We start from the raw sequence: 21,574 nt of genomic DNA on the forward strand, positions 1-21,574 counted from the left end.
TTCAGGTAAGGACTCTTATCAAGCGTGTGATTTTTGAGGCAGGTCGGGCAATGCATGCCTGAGTTAAAACAACTTCCTGTTTCGTGGTGAATCGTCAAAGTTTGCAAGGCCGCCAAGGACACGCCCCTCTGCAAAAACTCTAGATCTTCGCAATTTAATATCGCCAAGGCCTTTAGATGACAAAACCCAATTTTGGTGTTGATCGGATAAAATCCCTAGGAGGAGTTTGTTAAAATACAACGCCTGGAAATGGTAAAACCAAGCCACTTTTTCGGAGCAGGAAGTTAAAAATATTTTAGAGAAGAAGAAGAAGAAGAAGAAGAAGAAACAGCAATTCAAATAGGGCCTACTTATAATTATATTGGACAAAAGGGACTGACAGAGATGTGTTTAGAGTTGTATTTTAAAGCTTTAACATACAGAGACAGGAATGAAGATCAACCTCTGCATAAACAGATGATGATTAATAAAATGTGTTTGTTGCCTCATTACAGACATACATGCACATTTCTCATTTCTCCTCCCTTCTCTGAATAAATGTATAATTCGTATATCCTGCATCTGTAATCAAATGGATAATGGAGAACTGTACATTAGGGGACATTACTTAGCAACACTGCTCCTAGCTTGTCTACCTGCATCTCTGGTTTTCAAAATAAAAGTCACATATATTTTTCATATTTGCTAGAATAAATGTGAAAATAAACTAAAAGTCTGTGCTTTGGCTGCAAAAAAGTTATGACTAGGTTGCTGACGTAGAACATGACCTAGAGTACATGCAAATGTTGAGTGCGTAATAATTAATGATCCCATGTGCAACGTAACAGTCTGTGTTTGTTTCTGAAAGGCCTGTTTTCCAACCAGGGATTTACAGTACACTCACAGGATTTACATGAAAATGACAAAAAAAATGATGTTTGAGGCCATTTCCATGCATTCAACTCTTATTATTCAGCTATACTCAGGTATAACCAAAAATATATATAATTTAAAATGGTAGATTATATTTTATTGAGGAAATTGAACTGAATGATTGCAATTGCAATAAATAATATCAATTAATTTTTTTTATTTTAAATACAACATATTTTATTGTGAATGAAAAAAAATATACACTTAGAATTACTTTTTACATACACTTATGTGTATTTAAAATATTAAACAGTGTAGATTATGAACATGTCTTTTTCTCACCGTAAACCAGATTATCATCTTGGCTTCTTCCGTCAGAGTGTAAGTACAGCTGATCTTTGCCTGGCCTTTCAAAGTTACCTCCACCACGTCTTCCATTCTCACATCCACCAAAGCCCATGCTGAAAACACATCAACATACATCAGTTTGTCAGTAAGCCTAATGTTTTATGTGAAGTGTCCATCAAACAATGCAAATGAAAATGCAATGAAAGAAGGGCTACATCTGCAGCTACTGAACATGTGCAAATCAATATACAACAATAACTGTTTTTCCCATTACTGTAATAGGTAAGTTTTACCCCCCCCCCCCCCCCCCCTTATTATTGAACACAATATTTTTTATTTTAAGAAAATTATTACACATTTTGGAACAGTAAACATTCAGTTAAAAACATTCAAATACCTTCCCATTTGCCAAATTAATATTTCTTTGATTCCTATGCAAGACCCCAAGACCCTAATTTTGGAATGCAGTGACTCAACAGGTCAGTGATTTAACAGGAAACAAGGCATGGGGAAGACCACTTCAGATTAGACCTCACCCCCATGTTTCCATGTCAAATTCTCCATCTAGTAGGAGCAGAGCACTTGAGAGAGAAGATATTATGAGAGGAATTCACAGAGCCCACCCATGTCCAGATTCATGAGTAGCATTCCCTCATGTCACGCCTCAAGAGGAAGAAAGACTCGATTTATCTAGAGAATAAGTGACCTACTGTTTGCCAGAAATGAGCTGTTCTCTCCCTTAAAGCATCTTAAAGCTCTCAGAATCATGAGGAGGTTGAAACTATTCATCCTCAGAAGTCTAATCACTACAAGACAAGACAAAACATTCATCTGCTGCTCATTCTGGCGGCGTGTTTGTTCTGTGAGGAGAAAGAATAGATTGCTAGCACACTTCACAGAGACTATAATCTAGACTCGCATTTCCAATTGATTTTGCACCAGTGTTACTTGGTAACCTTTCCAATATATTGTAAATGGCCTTTCTGGCCTCTATGTGGTCTTGTGGGCACTACAAGGGGATAATTGAGTATGAAGGATGCTTTCACATTACAGAAATTTGATTAGTGTCTTTCAACAAAGGCATTTCCTGTGCATTAGTGACATTAGCGCAAGACTGACGTTCTTTGTTGTGGCCATCAAACATTCACCTTGTTCATAGAGCTCAAAAAAAGGACAAAGGTATCTATAATGCTTTTTCTGAACTTTCTGAAGAGTCATGTGGCAACGAAAACAAATTTAACATTTTTTCCCAACAAACGTTAAATCAAAGCTATTTTTAGTGGTGACTGAGTTAGCATGTTAATGCTATGCTGTCTTAAGACAATTTGTAATAAGCTGTTTTAAAACATTAATGTATTTGGGGAAAATATCTAATTGCGATTTTTTTTTTTTTTTTTTTACCTTTATTGCGATTTTGATTTGCGTTTTATTTTGTAGTCAAGATTCAGCTCAATACTCTGTATTGTAGCTTCTTACTGCTAAAATGCAGTGGGTGTTAAAAAAAGGAACTTAAAATATATTAATTTTTATTGGCAAACATCTTTGAAATTATACTTTGCTCTGGCTTATTGGAAGACTCTCTGTTTTTGCCCTACCCAACTTCATTTAGGTAAGTTTGATGATGGAGTTTGATGTCATCAAAGCTATTTTAGAAGCTATATATATATATATATATATATATATATATATATATATATATATATATATATATATATATATATATATATATATATATATATATATATATATACAGTTGAAGTCAGAATTATTAGCCCCCTTTTGATTTGACTTGTCAGTCTTATTTGTTTTATTTCGGCTAGAATAAATGCAGTTTTAAATTTTTTAAATTAGCCCCTTTAAGCTAATTTTTTTTTCGATAATCTACAGAACAAACCATCGTTATACAATAACTTGCCTAATTACCCTAACCTGCCTAGTTCACCTTATTAACCTAGTTACGCCTTTTAAATGTCACTTTAAGCTGTATAGAAGTGTCTTGAAAAATATCAAGTCTAATATACTTTACTGTCATCATGGCAAAGAGAAAATAAATGAGTTATTAATAAGTTTTTAAAACTATTAAGCTTAGAAATGTGCTGAAACAATCTTCCCTTCATTAAACAGAAATTGGTGAAAAAAATAAACAGGGGTGCTAATAATTCCGACTTCAACTGTATATACATAAAGAAGCAAGCTGCCAAACTAAGACCTGGGTTCTATCCCCGACTCTGACAAAAAAAGAAAAAGATGAAAAATCAGAAGAAGATGACAACTAAGCAGATGAGTAAGGCCAAGCAAAAAGCAAACATGATAATGCGAACCATAAAGGTCAAGATGAAGACTAAACAGATGATGCAATCGAAAAAGACCAAGCAGATGAGCAAGGCCAAGAAAACGACCAAGACCACGAAAATGAAGACTAAGACCGAGCAGATAGCCAAGAAGAAGACTAAGTCCAAAATAACTTTAAAGACGATAAGACCACGGCCAAGATGAAAACTAAGCCCAAGATATTATCCAAGACAAAAAAGACAAAGCAGGCGACCAAGAAGAAGACGAAAACTAAGCAGATGACAAGGGTCAAGAAGAAAACAAAGACTAAGAAAAAAGATAACGTCCTAGATGAAGACCAAGCAGACGACCAAAAACAATGAAAATAAAGACAACCAATTTTGACATTTACCATTTGTTAATCGGTTGATCAACTTGCAGTAGCTCAGTCGATACATGACTCACCTCTCAACGTGAAGCAAACGGCAAAGACGATGACGCAAACCATGAAGATCAAGACGAAGACTGAGCAGATGACCACAAATGATGCAAACCAAGATAAGACAACTAAGAAGACCAAGCAGATGTGCAAGGCCAAGAAAACGACCAAGACCACGCAAATAAAGATTAAGCCTAAAATAAAGTCCAAGAAGATGAAGACTAAGCCCAAGATATTATCCAAGACAAAGAAGAAGACCAAGCAGGTGATCAAGAAAAAGACGAAAACTAAGACAAAGATAACAACCTAGATGAAGACCAAGCAGACGAACAAGACCAAGAATTTAACGATGAAGACCAAGATGAAGAAGAGGACGACATAGAAGATAAAAACAAAAAAGATGACGACTAAGACCAGACGACGAAAACAAAGAAGATCAGTGTTGGGCACTGTTGGGCAACAAGTAGTGACGCTACTAGCTTAACTACATTTCTTAGTAGCGTGACGGTAGCATCGCTACTTGCAAAATCAATAGCTTTTCAGTAGCGAAGCTATTTTATTAGTCAAGTAGCGCAGCAGCATCCATTCAAGCTACATTTACTGATCGCGGATAAATAAGTGACGGCACTGACATTCACGGAGCTGTGAGGCCGGTGTCTAGTCGATGAAATTAATTCCATTTGATGGCTAGAATGACGATTTCTTTTTCTTCCTGTTTTGCGGTATTCGACAACAAAGTTTTTGGTGCGTTACTGCCACCTCTGGTTGTCGACGTCGCCAACCGAAACTAGCTTGATGGAAAGAGAGATTTGATTTAGAGAGATTGAGAAAGAGAAGTTGTTTCGGAAGCGGGATTCCTCATGACCATACCCTGAAAAGTACTTGTTAAGATGCAATAACTTAATTTCTGATGCTGTGCCCAATATTAGCGCTGTCAAAATTAGTGCGTTAACGCATGCAATTAATTTTAAATAATTAACGCGTAAAAAAAAATTAACGCAAATAACGCAGTTGCTGGTTTTTTTACATCCTGTTGTGGTGGACGTGTGTTTAACATGCAGGAAATGTGGATAAGACCAAGGAAGAACTTTTTGAAGGCAAGTTTCAGTATAAAACAATTAGTTGCATCACCAGGCTCTCCAAAGTTTCATGCAATTTCGGGTGTTTCATTTTTAACTTTTGACTTCTGTTGTAAGTTGATACCGTATGGCAAACAGAAAGAAAATCCTCCGCATTTCGTGACTCGGTGTTCCCTTAAGGTAATAAAATCACTGTTTAGGCTACAGGGTAGAATTTTAATAAGTGTAATCTTAATCATATTAAGATCTGAGTATTGGTGTCTTATGTAAATGTACTCAGAAAGTCTCTGGTGAAGTCGCGAGCTGTAAAAGACAGGGCATTACTCTGCCTTTCAGGATGAGCCCTCCAAGTTTAGCGTGTTTCCTCATTAAACGCAACGAAAGCGTATGCTTCGCGTTGTTGTGTCAGAATCCTTGTGAAATACAGTAATACTTTAGGATGCTTAGTTTAAGCAAATTTGATAAACGTGATCATGCGTGTTGAATCTGAGGGGAGTCGCTCCAGTATGGAAGGCCGTTGGGGCCAAAACGTCTGCAGCGCATTGCGTGTGTTTGTCTGTGTGTGTGTCTGTGTCAGGCCCGTTGAGGGGTGTCAGGGGTGGAGTGAGCGACATATCTGAGTAGGGGCGTGTGCGTGCGAGACGTACCTGAAGGACGGTGGGGGTGAGTTGCGCGCGACATAGGCTACCTGAAGAGCTAGCAGGGATGGGGAGTAGAGGGGTGTGCAATGTATTTAACGACTGGTTTGCGAGAGATTATCATTAATTTGCGGGCATTTGGGAATCTCTGTGCACTTGCGGGATACTCCTAGTCTTAGCAACTGGATGAATGTAAAGGAGGATTAAGCAAAATTGTTTCTACTCTATAACTAATAATCTCAACTAACAGCAATACAACTTTACAATGAGTGCAACAGTTCGTATTCTATAGTTTTTATTATAATTTTTCTTTTTCCATATCTACAATTCCTGTATTTTGGCATTTTTTTGCAGTTCACTTAGAATCCAATATGGAAATCAATGTTTTCTTTATTGGTATTGATTGTTTTACTGAATTTTAATCGATTGACAGCACTAATATATATATATATATATATATATATATATATATATATATATATATATATATATATATATATATATATATATATGAGCAATTCTGTACAAGTTTGTCAACCTTTGCAGGTAGATTAAAATCAAAACAAGACCAAAAAGAAGACTAAGACCAAAATAGCCTCCAAAACGAAGAAGACCACGGTCAAGATAAAGAAAATGAAGACTAAACACAAGATAGTGTCCAAGACTAAGAAGAAGACCAAGAAGAAGATGAAAACTAAGCAGATGACAAAGGCCAAGAGGAAGATGAAGAAGACTAAGACAAAGATAATGTCGTAGATGAGGACCAAGCAGACGACCACAAACGATGAAGACAAAAACAACGAAGTAGACCAAGCAGACGAGCAAGGCCAAGAAATTGATGACAACCAAGATGAAAGACCAAGATGAAGAAGAGGAAGACAAAAAAAGATGACGATTAAGACCAGATGATGAAGAAAAGGAAGATGAAGACTAAGACCAAGATAATGTCCAAGCCGAAGAAGATGACATAGACCAAGACAAAAACGACCAAGCAGACGACCAAGGCCAAGAAAACGATGACTACAAAGATGAAGACGACCAAGGCCAAGAAAGTGATGAAGACCAAGTTGACTACTACGAAGATGATGACTAAGACCAAAAAAACAGAAGAATACCAAGATGAAGACTAAGACCAAGATGAAGACAACGAAGAAGACCAAGATGAAGAAGAGGACGACAAAGACAAAGAAGATGATGAAAATAAACTTAATTTCTTATATATAAATATATATTCTAATTCCCACCAATATGACCACGACCAAAAATACTAAGACGAAGAATACTCTTAGTTTTTGCCTTTCCTAAGTTCATTTCTTATATATAAATATCCACAAAGAAGCAAGTTCGTTAATCAGGTTCATCATCTCCAAGTAGCTCAGCCATTATATGACTCACCCCTCACACTAGAGACCCGGGTTCTGACCAAGATGACGCTTGCGAAGACCAAGCAGACGACCAAGACAAAGATGATGACTATGTAGACGAAGACAACCAAGGCCGAGAGAACGACCAGCTGCAATCCAGCACTGGTAAACACCTATACACTCTCGCATTTACACACATACACTACAGCCAATTCAGTTTATTGAATTCACCTATATAGTGCATGTCTTTGGACTGTGGAAAAACCGGAACACCTGAAAGAAACCCACAAAAACATGAGGAGAACATGCAAACACCACACAGAAATGCCAGCTAACCCAGCCAGGGCTCGAACCAGCAACCTTTTTGCTGTGAGGCGACAGTGCTAACCACTGAGCCATCGTGTCTATCTACAATAAGGTTGCATTAGCTAAAGTTAGTTAACGTATTTACTAACTTTCTATTTACTAACATCTTTCACAGTATTTAATAGGAGTTCGAGCACGAAGCGCTGAAACCCTATGGTTCATCTTTGTAATTGTTATTTAATATTGTTAGTTATTGTTAAATGAGGCCCTTAAATGAGTATATTAAAATTAATGTAACAAAAATATTACAATTAATGAAAAAAATGTTATTTGAAGTATCAATTAATATCAAAAAGTTAAATACTGATGCTAAACATTACTCAATATCACGTGTTTGCAAGTCAGCAAATTGTTTTAGATATTAATATTAAAGTAGTGCAATTAATTGTACATAAATACAGTATTAAAAATGTAAAATTTTGAAATATTAAGTAATTGTATTATATTTTTTCTTCTTTAGGAAATAAAACCACAAGCGTTTCGGCTCAACACCTTCCTCAGTGTATGAAACCATTTTCTCCCTCCATCCTTTTTTTCAGTTGTCAATCACATTACGTCAATCAATTCAATTCTCAATCATTAAGGGGGTGGTCCACTGAGATATTTTAAACTTCAGTTCATGTGTAATGTAGCTGTGTAAACATAAACAACATCTCTCAATGTAATATGCTCAAAGTTCAATGCAAAGGGACACATTGGCCTTTACAGAGTTAGCTTTGCAAAGCCTACAGCGAACAAAGTTTGGGGAATACAAAAAATACATTCCGACTAGTAAGATCACAAGGGCTTCTGGTTACACATATTCACCACGCGCACACACCCTGAGCAGTGACGAGGCATGGCCAGAGGTGCTGTAAGGTTATAACAGAGAAAGCTAAAATATAAAATACGTATCTCAGCACATTATGTTAGCTGACCAATCAGAGCCGCTTAAGGATGGGCCTTTCAAAGGAACTAGGGAATATGACAGTCGATTTCATGTTAGCAGAGTAGCTGTATATAATCAAAGTAAAATATATGAAAAAATAACAAGATTTTCTACAAGTTAAATATGAGCACTGTTGGAGAAAAGGAATTTATTTTTATTATTATTCTTTTTATTATTTTTTGTTAGAAAAATGTTTAGACTAACAACAGATTAATCAATCTTTCTCTTTTGTATTATAAAACATCTTGACCAGACAAACTTCCTCTTTTTTACTGTGCTGCATACTTTTTAGAAGAACTGCTGACAAGTGGAAAAGCAGAATAAGAATAAATTGAGGGTGGGGGCCTTTGTTCCAGAACTATAGTCTAGACATGTCACAAGTTGTCCTGATGCTTGTAGAAGTTGTGAAATATATTAAAGATGCACGTAATTGTTCAGTTCTGGTATGCAGAGAAAGGTTGCAGAAAGAGGAAGTAATGTCCAGGGGTTGCAAAGAGCCAAGGGACTGCAGAATGACTGATAAGTGACGTTAAACCAAAACTCCACCTGTTAAGATCAGTTGTGTATATATATACTGGAGTCAGGAAATGTAAGTTAGTTGCGAACCTTCGGAATGTAATTCTTGTATTGCATTGGGGTAACGTAACCCAGAGCTCTGTCATCGAATTATTCATTTGTATCTAATAAATTACTAATATTTTTGCCATTGAAGAAAACCCTCTCCAGACCTTTTCTTATTGAACACGCATGGAATTGGCTAGATATTCCAACAGCACACATTGCTCTGCATCTTATAAACACAACCAAGCCTTAAAAATACACTGTGGACCATCCCAATTACATGTATATAACAAAGAACATCAAAAGGAATATCACATGCACCTACAAAAAAACATAATCTCCATAATCAATGAAGACAGGTTTGTTAAAAAAAATCACAATAAAATTATATGAATCATAATCACTTATTATTTCATATATTCACCAAATGATACAACAACGAAAGCCCAACAATTAAAAACATAAGAATAAGATTCCCAAACATTATAATTATTTACTTTAATATAAACTCAAAATCCATCCTAATTATTAAGTTTTTTTTTTCAATAAACCATTTTAAAATGTAATTTAATCCATAGCATGTGAATTACATACACATAATATCCGATTTGCTTGAATCTAAGAATCAGTAATGTCATCTGCAATCAGCTCTGTGCATAAACTTTTAGAACTGGGTGTCATAATGACTAGCATTTCCGTCTGTACAACGTTTGATTGAGATAAAATGAATACGATAAGAAATAACAACAATCAACTCCAACATCTTGCCCATCTAAAGATCTCCAGACAAGCACAAGTCTGCCAAGATGCCACAGCGGTAACCATGCAATACATCATAACAAGCTTCAATTATAGTTGAGACTCAGACACACTCAGCAGTTTGGCTGTTTGAGCTGCATGTCACTCTCTTTAAGAATGGAAATTGCCAAAAATGGAAAAGAGAGCTCATTAATGTGCCTATGAGCCACTGTTGACATTTTGGTGTCTGGAGTGCAGATAACAGCCACAGATGACTTGCTTTGTGTCATCATAAGTCTATTAAATTGGCTTAGTTCAAAAGCACCAGAACTGGACAAAAATCAACACATTTAAACAAAGTTTTGCCTCAAAAAGCAGGAAGAAAAAGAAAAGAAAGCAGGAAGACAAAACTCAAGGTTTACACATTTGCCATCAAAGCACTGAAAAATGTCTATGAGTCCTAGATGAGCCCAATATCAAGCATCTTTACTTTCAGATGAAGTCACAAACAAAAATAACACATCCTGTGATGGTTGGAAGATAAATAGAGGCCGACTTGGACATTAAAGAATGTACTTTTCTTCAGACAATAGAAATCACCCCATGAAATCCTGACTGCACACAAGAGAACGGCTACTGACAGGAAGTCACAGATGGATGAGTGTTGTAGCACAATTACGCACGTACATTTATATTTTACCATAAAACACAACAAAGGAGTCAAGGCTACCGTGTAAAGCTGAGCCATGGGGAGTCATGCATTTTTCGTTTCCTTGCAGAAACACAAGCCAAAATTTCCAGACTTGCCAAAACACACGAGACAGACAATAAGGTAAAATAAGAAACAACACTGATGGTACATGGAGGAATTTGATGTGTGCATCTTAGTCGAGTTGTTAAAACTTGCAAAGTTAGCTCATTGCACATATAAAAGTCAAATATTAGATCATACACTGTAAAAAAAATCTAATTTTACAGAAAATATCCTTAAATTTTTTACAGTAATTTTTTGTCATTTCACATTATATTCAAAATTTAGTAAAATGACAACCAATCTCTTTAAATTAACCATTTGACTTTCATTTTAGGTACTTTATTATTAAAGACAAATTACTGACATTTGTGTTTTTTATACAGGGAAATTACAGTATAATTTATACAGTATTTTTTCTGTTATTTTAAATTATATTCAAAAGTTCATAAAAATTACAAACATTATCTGTAAATTAACGGCTTGACTGTTATTTTATGTACTATATAATTAATGACAAATTACAGCAATGTGTCTGTTTTTTACAAAAAAATGACATATTATTTACAGTGTTTTTTCCTGTTTTTTAAGTACATTTAAAATTACGTAAAATTAAAGTAATAAATTGTAATTACTTGCTCTGTAAAAAAAAAAAAATCTTAAAAAAAAGGTCAAATGACTGGCAGCTATGGCTGCCAAACAAAAACTAAGGTAAAATTTCTTTGTTGAAAAAAAGTGCAAAAAATAATAAATCTACAGATATTTTCATTAAAATGTTTACAGAGAAACACTGTTATTTTACAGACTTTTTCTAGATTATTACTATCAAATCGATTTAATAAAGTAACACACTAAGACACATACACCTGTTTCAGATTCCGCTGATTGCACACACACAGTCGGAGGATCGTTATGAACTGATTACATGCACTTTAAAAGCAGCACAGACGCACGCTCCAATTGCTTAGTCTTGTTATACTGCTACTGTGAACAATATGACGCGTTTCTCTTCTTTTGCCTTGCTTTGTTTGTTAATTGTTTATGTTGTTTGCTGCCGGGATTGACTATTTGCCTGTTAATTGACCATGACTCTGGATTCCCTGCAAAATGTTACATCTGTTTGCCCCTGTGTTGACTGTTGCTTGCCTTTGGATCTGCACTCATTTGTCAGCGTCCCCTTCATGTTACAGTTCCATTTCATTTAAGATCTGTAACTGAATCATTCCATATAACTTAAACCTCTACACGTTTTACATAAACACTATTCAATAAAATGTAACAACTGTAATTTTAAAGTTGTGAGAATTTTAATCAGTTGTATCTTGTTTGTTGTTTTTTCCAAAAATTTTTGATCCAAAATAAAACTGTTAAATTACGATCATGAGCATGTCTTGGCATGTTATTAAAGGTGTTTAACCGTAATGATTTAGGGAAAATTCTTTTAAATAACATTGTTTTCTCTTGAACGTTTAGTGCGGTCACTTTATTGATGATGTTTGATCATAATAATCTAGGAGAAGTCTGTGTAATAACAGTGTTTCTTTGTAAAACTCTTAGCGTATACCTTTATTGAACGGATTTGATCGTAATAATCTAGGAAAAGTCTGTAAAATAACAGTGTTTTTCTGTAAACATTTTAATGAAAATATCTGTAGATTTATTATTTTTTGCACTTTATTTCAACAAAGACATTTTACCATAATTTTATGTTTTTTGTTTGGCAGCCGTAGCTGCCTGATATTTGACCTTTTTTTTACGATTTTTTTTCTTACAGTGTACTTTACAATAAGGTTTCATTAGTTGATGTTAGTAAATGCACAGTATTTATTAACAATGAACAATGAAACTAACCATGAATAAATTTTTCTACATTAACTAACAATAACAAAGATGAATAAATGCTGTGAAAAAATGTTAGTAAATACTAACTGACATTAACTAATGCAGCCTTATTTTAGGGCAACACAGGGGTTCAGTGGTTAGCACTGTCACGTCACAGCAAGAAGGTCACTGGTTCGAGTCCCGGCTAGGTCAGCTGGCATTTCTGTTTGAAGTTTGCATGTTCTCCCATTGTTCACATGGGTTTCTTCCGGGTGCTCCGGTTTCCCTTATGCTATAGTTGAATTGAAAAGCTAATGTAAGTGTGTGCATGTGAGAGTGAAACATATGGATGTTTCCCCGTACTGAGTTGCAGCTAAAAGGGCGTCCGTAGTGTAAAACATCTACTGGATAAGCTGTTGGTTCATTTTGTTGCGGCAACCCCTGATTAATAATGAATGAATGAATGAATGAACTTTTTTGTAAAGTTTACCAAGTGTGTTAAGAGTTATAGAAATAATCTTAAGGATACATTTCTTTATGCAAAAGGCTATGAGTGTAAGTTGTGTTTGCAAAATTGTTTTAAAATATGCTGTATTTAAGTAATTCTATAGGCTTCACCTTTAAAATTCTAAACATTTAAATATACTCTTAAAAAGTGAAACATGGGCAGCATGGTGGCTCTGTGCTTAGCATTGTTGGCTCACAGCAAGAAGGTCACTGGTTGAATAAAGGGGCTAATCCGAAAGAAAAAGAATGAATGAAAAATGAAACATCTACTTATATTTTCAGATTGTACTTTATGATTTTTTTAAATCTGCAAAAAGAAATAACACTCTATATTGAAAGCATGTCAGCTTTTTCTGCCAGCTATAACATAACCGTCTACAATTTTCTAATAAAAGACAGTTGAGTTGCAGATTTAGCTGTAGTCAACTGAATGCCTTAAAAGTGTTAGTTACTAAAAAAAAAAGAAGTAAACTTTTCAATCATACATTTTAAAACCTGACCATGTCAAATAAATAATTTGTGACTTTTGGACCCTTTCCACAAGAGTGTTATGACGCATTTGACGATAATCATAATCTTAAATCATTGAGAGTTTTTAAAATAAAAATAAAAACATATGAACATTTCTATGCATTTATGTATGTATTATATCATCTTTGTGTCAAATTACAAAAAACGAATTACTGCTTTTGTGAGGTCTGAGCTGCTCATTATGAGCTTGGGTCTTGACCTGACAAGAAATCTCTGATTGCCTTTAATGCCGGAAAAGCACACCCAAGCCGAGAAAAGGTAAATAACTGGTGCTTTTTTCAACAATTATCAAATTCTTAACCCCGAAAATCCCCTCAAGATAAGATCTGACTTCATTCAGTTCAGCCGTATAAGAGCCTATGCTCTTTGCTAAAAGGAGAGTTCACCCAAAAATTCAAAAATTTGCTGTCAATTAATTTATTTTATGTATTGAAGAAGATTTTTAGTTAAAACTGTGGCTTTTGTGATTCATATAATAAAAGCAAATAATAAGTCACTACTGACACATCCAACATACAAAAACATACCTGTGCCATTAACTTATCAATGTCCAACGAAACAAAATAAACTGCCTATAGGATTAAAACACTGAACATTATTATCTTTAATCCATAGCCTTGTCATGAGGGCAGAATCCTAATGTTTGATGTTCGTCGTTAATGCACACAGGAAGCTTGCTCTATATGCTGCCAAAAACACACTCAGTATCATTTGTCAAGGCTGTGGATTAAAGCTAATGTTGTAACAACATTCTGTTTCTGATTGTTTTGCTTCACTGTCTTCATTGCATTTTTAGGAGCCACAAGTTTTCATTTGGTTTGGCCTGTATACACTACCTGACAAAAGTCTTGTTGTCAATCCCAGTTGTGAGAGCAACAAATAAAAACTTGACTGCTATTTGATCATTTGGAAAAGTGGCAGAAGGTCGATTTTTCTGATGAATCATCTATGAACATTATTGAGCTTGTCTGGGGTAAGATAAAGGAATGAATGGCTTTCTTTGCCATTCCAGATGACTTTAATAAGTTATTTGAGTCATTGCAGAGATGTATGGATGCAGTCCTCCAAGCTCATGGGAGTCATACACAATATTACTTATTTTTCTGCTGCACCATGACTTTATATTCTATACTGTACATTATTTCTGTCAGAAAGTCAGATCTTACTGTTCTAATTGAATAACTAAAAATCACGGCATGATCATATTTTATTTTGGTAAAATAAACATAATCTAGAGTCCTTTGCCTTTCATATTAGCCACTTCTGATACCAACTGATCAACTAGAACTGTGTTTAAAACTTAGATAGGTGACAAGACTTTTGGCAGGTAGTGTATGTTTTGTTTTTAGCAGTTCAATCCGCTGTGGCGACCCCTGGTATATAAGGCACTAAGCCGAAAAAAATATGAATGAATGTGCTAGTTGTTGATCTTGTATTATATAATTCACTAAAGATAATTAGAGTTAAAAACTGCAAGATTTGTCTGTGTGAGTGCGTGTGTGTGAGTGTGTGTGCAAGTGCGTCTGCGTGTGTACGTGTTTTTGTGACATATCAGGACACAAATCCGTGTAATGACATAGGTATGACACAGGTATTACAAAAAGGAGGTGAAATATGAGGACATTGGTGATGTCCTCGTTTCTCAAAATGCTTATAAATCCTACAGAAAGTTTAATCAGAGAGTAAAGCTGAACACAGTCTCCTGTGATGTTTGGGTTTAGGGGTGGGGTGGGGTGAGAGAATACAATATATGGTTTGGAAAGTATAAAATGAATGGAAACCTATGTAATGTCCCCACTTTTCACAAAAACAAACATCTGAGTGTGTGTGTGTGTGTGTGTGTGTGTGTGTGTGTGTGTGTGTGTGTGTGTGTGTGTGTGTGTGTGTGTGTGTGTGTGTGTGTGTGTGTGTGTGTGTGTGTGTGTGTGTGTGTGTGTGTGTATATATGCATAAGAACAATAACAATGATGAACATTAACAATATTAAAAAGCATAAAATATAATATCAAAACATAAAGCAAGAATAACAACAGGAATAATAAAAGCAAATGAAAAGAAATGAAAATTAAGGAACATGATCTATATTAATGTTAATATTTGTAGAAGTAGTGGCTATAACAAAAACAACAACAACAATAATAATAATATTTATATATATATATATATATATATATATATATATATATATATATATATATATATATATATATATATATATATATATATATATATATATATATATATATATATATATATATATTTATTGTTAATTAGACACAATTTTCTAGAAGAAATTAAAGGAAAAGCTCATCTACATTTTGGTGATGAAATAACTGCACATTTTTATTTTGACCCTCTAATAGGGAATACAGTCGACGTATGCTAAATGTGAAATATAGGATATTTCAGATAAATATTGCTCTCCTTTTATTCATGAGCACACACATACACACAAACTCCCACTGCTGCAGAGTGAAACTGAAGTGCTGGAGTCCCCATATCAATCATTGCAAGCTTTATTTATAGGACGTTCCACATCGTTGCAGCATAAACAAACACAGACACCCTACAGCAGCTCTACAGTATAAGCTTCCACATCCTCTGATAAATATCGTTTTTTTTCACAAATCACACAGATGTTTGTTTAATACCTAACGCTGCACAAGTTGTTTTATTAGTGTTGTTTATTATTTGGCCCTGCAGATTATCTTGTGAGAGTTGAGATTCTGCTGCCAAGGGAGATGACTTGTGTTATGAGACAACAGAGGAGAGAATCGCTGCGCCTACAGCACAGCAAGCATTACTTACTACAGACTACCTTGTACATCGATTCATAGGGCAAATTCAAAGGTTAGTTACCATGCTCCACTTTATCACATCTAAGAATAACTATATCAGGTGTGTTTGACACTATGAAAAGCTTGCATGTCATGCCATTGAGGTTGCACGCAATGGTCCAAAGACACAGACATTTGTTTCTAAAAATACAGCACTTCAAAGAGGGCTGATGGAATTATACCAGCATATCATAGTGATAAGCAACAACAACCCTGTAAAAAGTTGCCTTTAAAGTTAAAAAATTGCCTTTACTTTAAAAATTGAGTAAACCCGTTGTAAATTGGAACTGTTAAGTAGGGTTGTAACGGTATGATTTTTTTACGGTATGATAATCGTCTAAAACAATACCACGGTTTGACGGTTTCGCGGTATACGGTATGTTACAAATGTTACAAAATAATAGAACAGTGAAGCAAATTTGACTTTTTCCAAATAATATATTTTTAGTTACTATAAACAACACCACTTACAATGAACAAATACAAAAATAAGAAAATAATAAATAATGTGTCAAAGTCCAAATAAAGTCCAAATAAACATGGTGCAAATCCTCAGTAAAAAAATAGATATAAATATTTACTATACTATAAATAGTTACATAACGAAACTAGATTCAATATGGAACATCCTTAGGTTTTATGTGCCAGCATGGATATGGTTGTCTGTGGATATGCATTGGGATTTGGTTGGCTGCAATGCAGACAAACAGCTGCACCTTCATTTGCGTCTTTTGAAAACAGCAAGAGCAGCAGTTCGTCTTTGCTGTGTCACTGTTTTGTCATGTTTCTGTGCTGCTGTGCATGCAAAAGTACTTAGTATGAGAATTATTTCATGCAAAACTTTTTGCGTTTTATTTAGCCACGCATAAATGTATGCCTATCTCTCATTCTGTGTTGTTCAAAAAGCTCATTGTTTGGTCCACAAACAAAAGCGAAACCTATGCTTATTGGTTGTGATATAGCGAGTTTGAACCAATCTGGGCATGGAGGAGGGACAATGCATCAATGTATCATGTCTGGTTTGTCCGGAGACACAGTGACGAGCGTTTCTTTGTCAAATCAGCGTGGTCAAATTTTGATGACGTAACCGCACTGATTCCGGAGCCTCTGAAAGTCCGTAAATGTAAAAAAAAAAAAAGAAAAAAAAAAAAAGAAAGTCCGCGAATGTTATGTGATACAGCACTGGAAAGCTGAGATTCTCTTCTTTATGCCAATCTTTGAATTGTATGAATCGGATCAGCGGATCAAAAGTTATTAAACATTTAAAAGCAATACTTATTTTTAGCCGCGGGCGGCTGTCTCGGTCTTTAAGGGTTAAAACCGTTGATATGCAATTGTTCATGGTATGATAATCGTGCACGTTCAAATCGTGGTAGACCGTCATACCGGTATATTGTTACAGCCCTACTGTTAAGTAGCTGTTTGGTAAGCTTTTATGGCCGTTTCCACAGTCAAAAGTTACCTAAAGTTACCACATCATAGCCAAGAAGAAGAGCAGAATCTACTCTGTGCACCATAGTTGTTTACAAGGCCATCTAAAGCATGAGTGATGTTGGCGTCAATGGTGTAGTGGTTAGTGCGGTGACCAAACTAAATAAGGCAGGTGTGAAAGCACCCTATAGCCGTACTCACACTAGGTACAGTTGCCTCGAACCGGGCCAAAGCACGCTTGTCCCCCCTCCTGTCTCCCCCGACAGCCCGCACTCATACCACAATCGGGCCTGGGTACGCTTACGTCATCGATGCTACGCTGTTTAGTGAGAAGCGCTGTCACTCAGCAGCACAGTGGAGATTTCTCTAGTTATATTGTGTCAGTCGGTTTGATATGCAGTGACATGCAGTCAAGTATTTCGCCAAACAGTTCTTAGGGATGCGGTGACACACAGTCAGATATTTCGCCGAATAGATCCGTCACTTTTGGCGCTTATAAACAATCATAAAGCCCTCGTGCTGCAGGAATGAGGACGTCTGCTGAAGCCGCGCAGCTGTTGTGCAGTGAGGGGTTTGCATATTTAATAAGCTACGGAAGTTTGCGTTCACTGAACAGTAAGAATTATTAATAAATCTATATGAACCAGTCCCTTAAAAGTCACGTCTCGCTTTCAGTTTCAGGCTTTGGCGCGTTTTGCACTCATACTACAAGCGTACCGTGCCAAAGCCCAAGTGAACCGCGCTCAGGCCAACCTCTTCCAACCGGGCCAGGGCCGGCCAAGTGAACCGTGCTTGAGCCCGATTCAGCACACTCACACTTGTCAAACGATCCGGGAAACGGGCTTGGGCACGGTACGGATGGCATAGTGTGAGTAGGCCCTAAGACTCTAATTTAAGCCTTGCACACTATTACAAATAAGATACAGCCTACACTGTAAATTCATGGATTCCACTGCAATGACTTTTTCTATAGCCATACTGAGCTTATCTATAGGACAAACTTTAAACATAGTCTTTGAGACATTTATCCAGTGCAGAAAAACTCAGATTGTCGTCATTTATATACAGTCTCACAAATAGCACACATATCTCATTTTTCCGTCCGTCAACCATCAGAGTAAAGAGACAGCATGTGTGCTATGAAGATGTGCAGGACTCCATATTAAAGCACAACTGCCAGCCACTTCTGAGCTTCCCAGCTAATTATTGTCTTGACCTGAGGTTCAGAGACTCTTTTTAAAAGCTTTAATGCCTTTAGAGTGGAGTTCCTGTACTTCACCCCGGGCTGCTGAGTGACATGAACTGACTGTTGGAAGGCCTTTAAAAGAGCCATAAGCGATACAAAGCTTTTTATGGTGAGGTTAAAGTAATGAGAACATAATCACTATTTATAAGCCCAAAATCCTACAGTGACTAAGCTGGAGTTCATGATGCTCATACTGCACTGTAACCGGTGCCTGTGTCTTTTATTACTCCTCTCAAGTGGAGAGATGATACAAACAAAAGCAGCTGTTTAACTCCATCTCATTCTCCCAAAATCTCCCACAATCCAGTGACCTACAGTCCAACATGATACGTCACGCTGTTCCCCTCACAGCACCCTCCAAGATTAATAGGAGTAAATGGTGTACTTACAAAAGTTAAGGCTCAGTTACATAAAGAATGATAACAATGAGGACAACTATGAGAACTGTATTATAATCTACACAAAAATGGCTTTGTCGTATGCCACTTAATATGCCAAAGCTCTTTAAATAGAATGAATTCAGATTGTCTCTTAATATGAATGCTTTTATAGTTCACCACCAAAATATTTTTTTATTGACTCCAATTATATTGTTCATTTAGTCGACAGTGCTAACCACTGAGCCACCATGTTGCCCCCCAATTATATTGTTAATTTATGCATTTATTGTTAAAACTGGGGTTGAGGATGCTGTTATTCTGTTTGTAAAACTTATAAACCAATTTAAAAACAATTTTATTTACTTCATATTTGATTATTGAAATTGAGTACACGTTTACTAAATAGGTTAAACTGGCTTGAGAATGTAGTATAATAAATAAGCAAGTGGAGTAAATAGTGTTAAGTGTTGCAATTGATCTATTAACAATACCAAAATGACAGAAAAGAAAAAAAGCTGCTCATTTTTATAGTGACCAATGCAATCGGCACTGATAGCCTCATGGGCAGTGTGCTACAATTGCATTTTAGGTCTCGCAAGTTTGAATCTTCCTCAAACCTGTTTCCCCTCTCTTCTCTAACTCCTTTCCTATAAAAATAATGCTACAGAATCTCAAAAATATTAAAAAATTTAACAAAATAAATAAATAAATAATGGGGCGGAGCAGTGGGTAGAGATGTTGCCTCACAGCAAGAAGGTCACTGGTTCAAGCCTCGGCTGGGCTAGTTGACATTTCTGTGTTGAGTTTGTATGTTCTCCCCGTGTTGGCATGGGTTTCCTCCGGGTGCTCCAGTTTCCCCCCAAAGGCATGCGCTATGGGTGAATTGAATACACTAATTTGGCAGTAGTGTATGAGTGTGAATGAGTGTGTATGGGTTGCAGCTGAAAGGGCAAACATAAGTGACGTCAAAGAGTAATGTTCAGCATTAGTAAAAAACTTTTTGGTGTCAATTGGACTTTCATAGACAATTTTTATTTTCATTAAATGTAATGTTTTTGTTATATTAATTTCCCAGTGATGGGTTGAAGCTGGAAGGGCATCTGCTGCATAAAACATATGCTGGATAAGTTGGCGGTTCATTCCACTGCGGTGACCCCTGATTAATAAAGGGACTAAGCCAAAAAGAAAATTACTGAATAAATGAATGAATGGATAGATAAATAAATAAATAAATAAATAAATAAATAAATAAATAAATAAATAAATAAATAATAACCAATAAAATTTACCAGGAGCACAACAAATTAGTGTATGGTCCCATACAACCAGAGGCGATGCTAACATTTGTGTTCAGTACACAGTACCCCAGTAAACAGAAATACTGATAAATATCCATAAAATTGCTGGAGCCAATAGCCTAGTGGTTAGAGTGTCCACATAGCACTAAGTTGCTCATGGGGACCTGTGTTCAATTCCTGGCTTAAGGTCCAAAATTCATTGGTCCAAAATGACCCTGGAATGATTTGGCCTGACAATGCCTTTGACTGGTATTCCAAATGAATAAACCTGAGTGAAGAAAGTTCTCTCTTCTAACATGCTTTAAGGGTAAGAATCTGTTTCCTATTAATTATGATATAGCTCAGTTATATACAGCTCAAGACATAAATTAAAAGAACATTTCTTGTGCCTGATGCTTCTTCATTTTACCTCATACAACAATATTGCAGCATGTGAAGTGCAAAAATGGGTTAGGACATACTTTTTTTTGGTGGTAAAAAAATAATGCAAACGGAGTAAATTGGCATTAAAAACTAAAATGTGAATGTCTGTCACAAAAATAACTGCAACCAAGCCTGTTCTTGGCTAATTTAGTATATCCTGACATTAGTTATATATATATTATTTACTAAAAGTAGGGTCGCACTGCCAAAAGTTGTTAGAAAAGCTGTCCCTCGGTGTAAACTGGCCTTTGGAATTTGATTTACAAAAAGCATCTGATTGAGCTGACAAAAACTCAACAGCCATAATAAATGTACTTCATCTCTGGAGTGTATTAGCAATGATCTCAGTGGACTTTTCCCCAAGCATCCTCCCATGAACCTCCACTTCCCCTCCGTCTTTTTTTCCCACGTCTCGGACAAATCCTGCAAGCAAAAATAGCTGCTCATTTCTGGGGTATGGGAACAAGCAGCAGGACATTATTTATGCTGCATTGATTGTGATGACTTGCCCTGAGAAGTATGGGATATGCGATGGAGATCTCTCATTGGTCAAGCAGATCTAAGCACTAAAGATAGCCAGTAACTAGATGTGATGGAGCACTAGAGAGCGGCTCATTCCTTTTTTGGTGCACTAGAAACTGGCATGAGGTTGGGTTCTGCATCACTAGCCTCAAAGTGTGCCAAAGAAGAGGCATTCACCATGTGACACACAAATATGTGGGATAGCTGTTAAAGACATAGCATTCAAAGATAAAGTTTGTTAAG

At 35.9% G+C, this 21,574-nt stretch overlaps 1 protein-coding gene and 1 long non-coding RNA gene across 3 annotated transcripts in view; one reads left to right on the forward strand and one right to left on the reverse strand.

The window, feature by feature from the left end:
* mcamb (melanoma cell adhesion molecule b) overlaps positions 1-21,574 on the reverse strand; it is a 70,997-nt gene that overhangs the window by 16,746 nt on the left and 32,677 nt on the right. For both annotated transcript variants that reach the window (XM_087282509.1, NM_001012367.2), the window contains 1 exon segment: positions 1,195-1,313. In XM_087282509.1, coding sequence (XP_087138635.1) covers positions 1,195-1,313 — 119 coding nt within the window.
* On the forward strand, positions 15,560-20,208 carry LOC147833674 (uncharacterized). The gene is made up of 3 exons (XR_015509411.1): positions 15,560-16,333; positions 17,450-17,876; positions 17,922-20,208. It is a non-coding gene; the product is annotated as an uncharacterized LOC147833674 (long non-coding RNA).

The sequence above is a fragment of the Danio rerio genome, chromosome 15 (genome assembly GCF_052040795.2).
Source record: "Danio rerio strain M-AB ecotype USA chromosome 15, GRCz13ab, whole genome shotgun sequence".
NCBI classification, from domain to species: domain Eukaryota; kingdom Metazoa; phylum Chordata; class Actinopteri; order Cypriniformes; family Danionidae; genus Danio; species Danio rerio.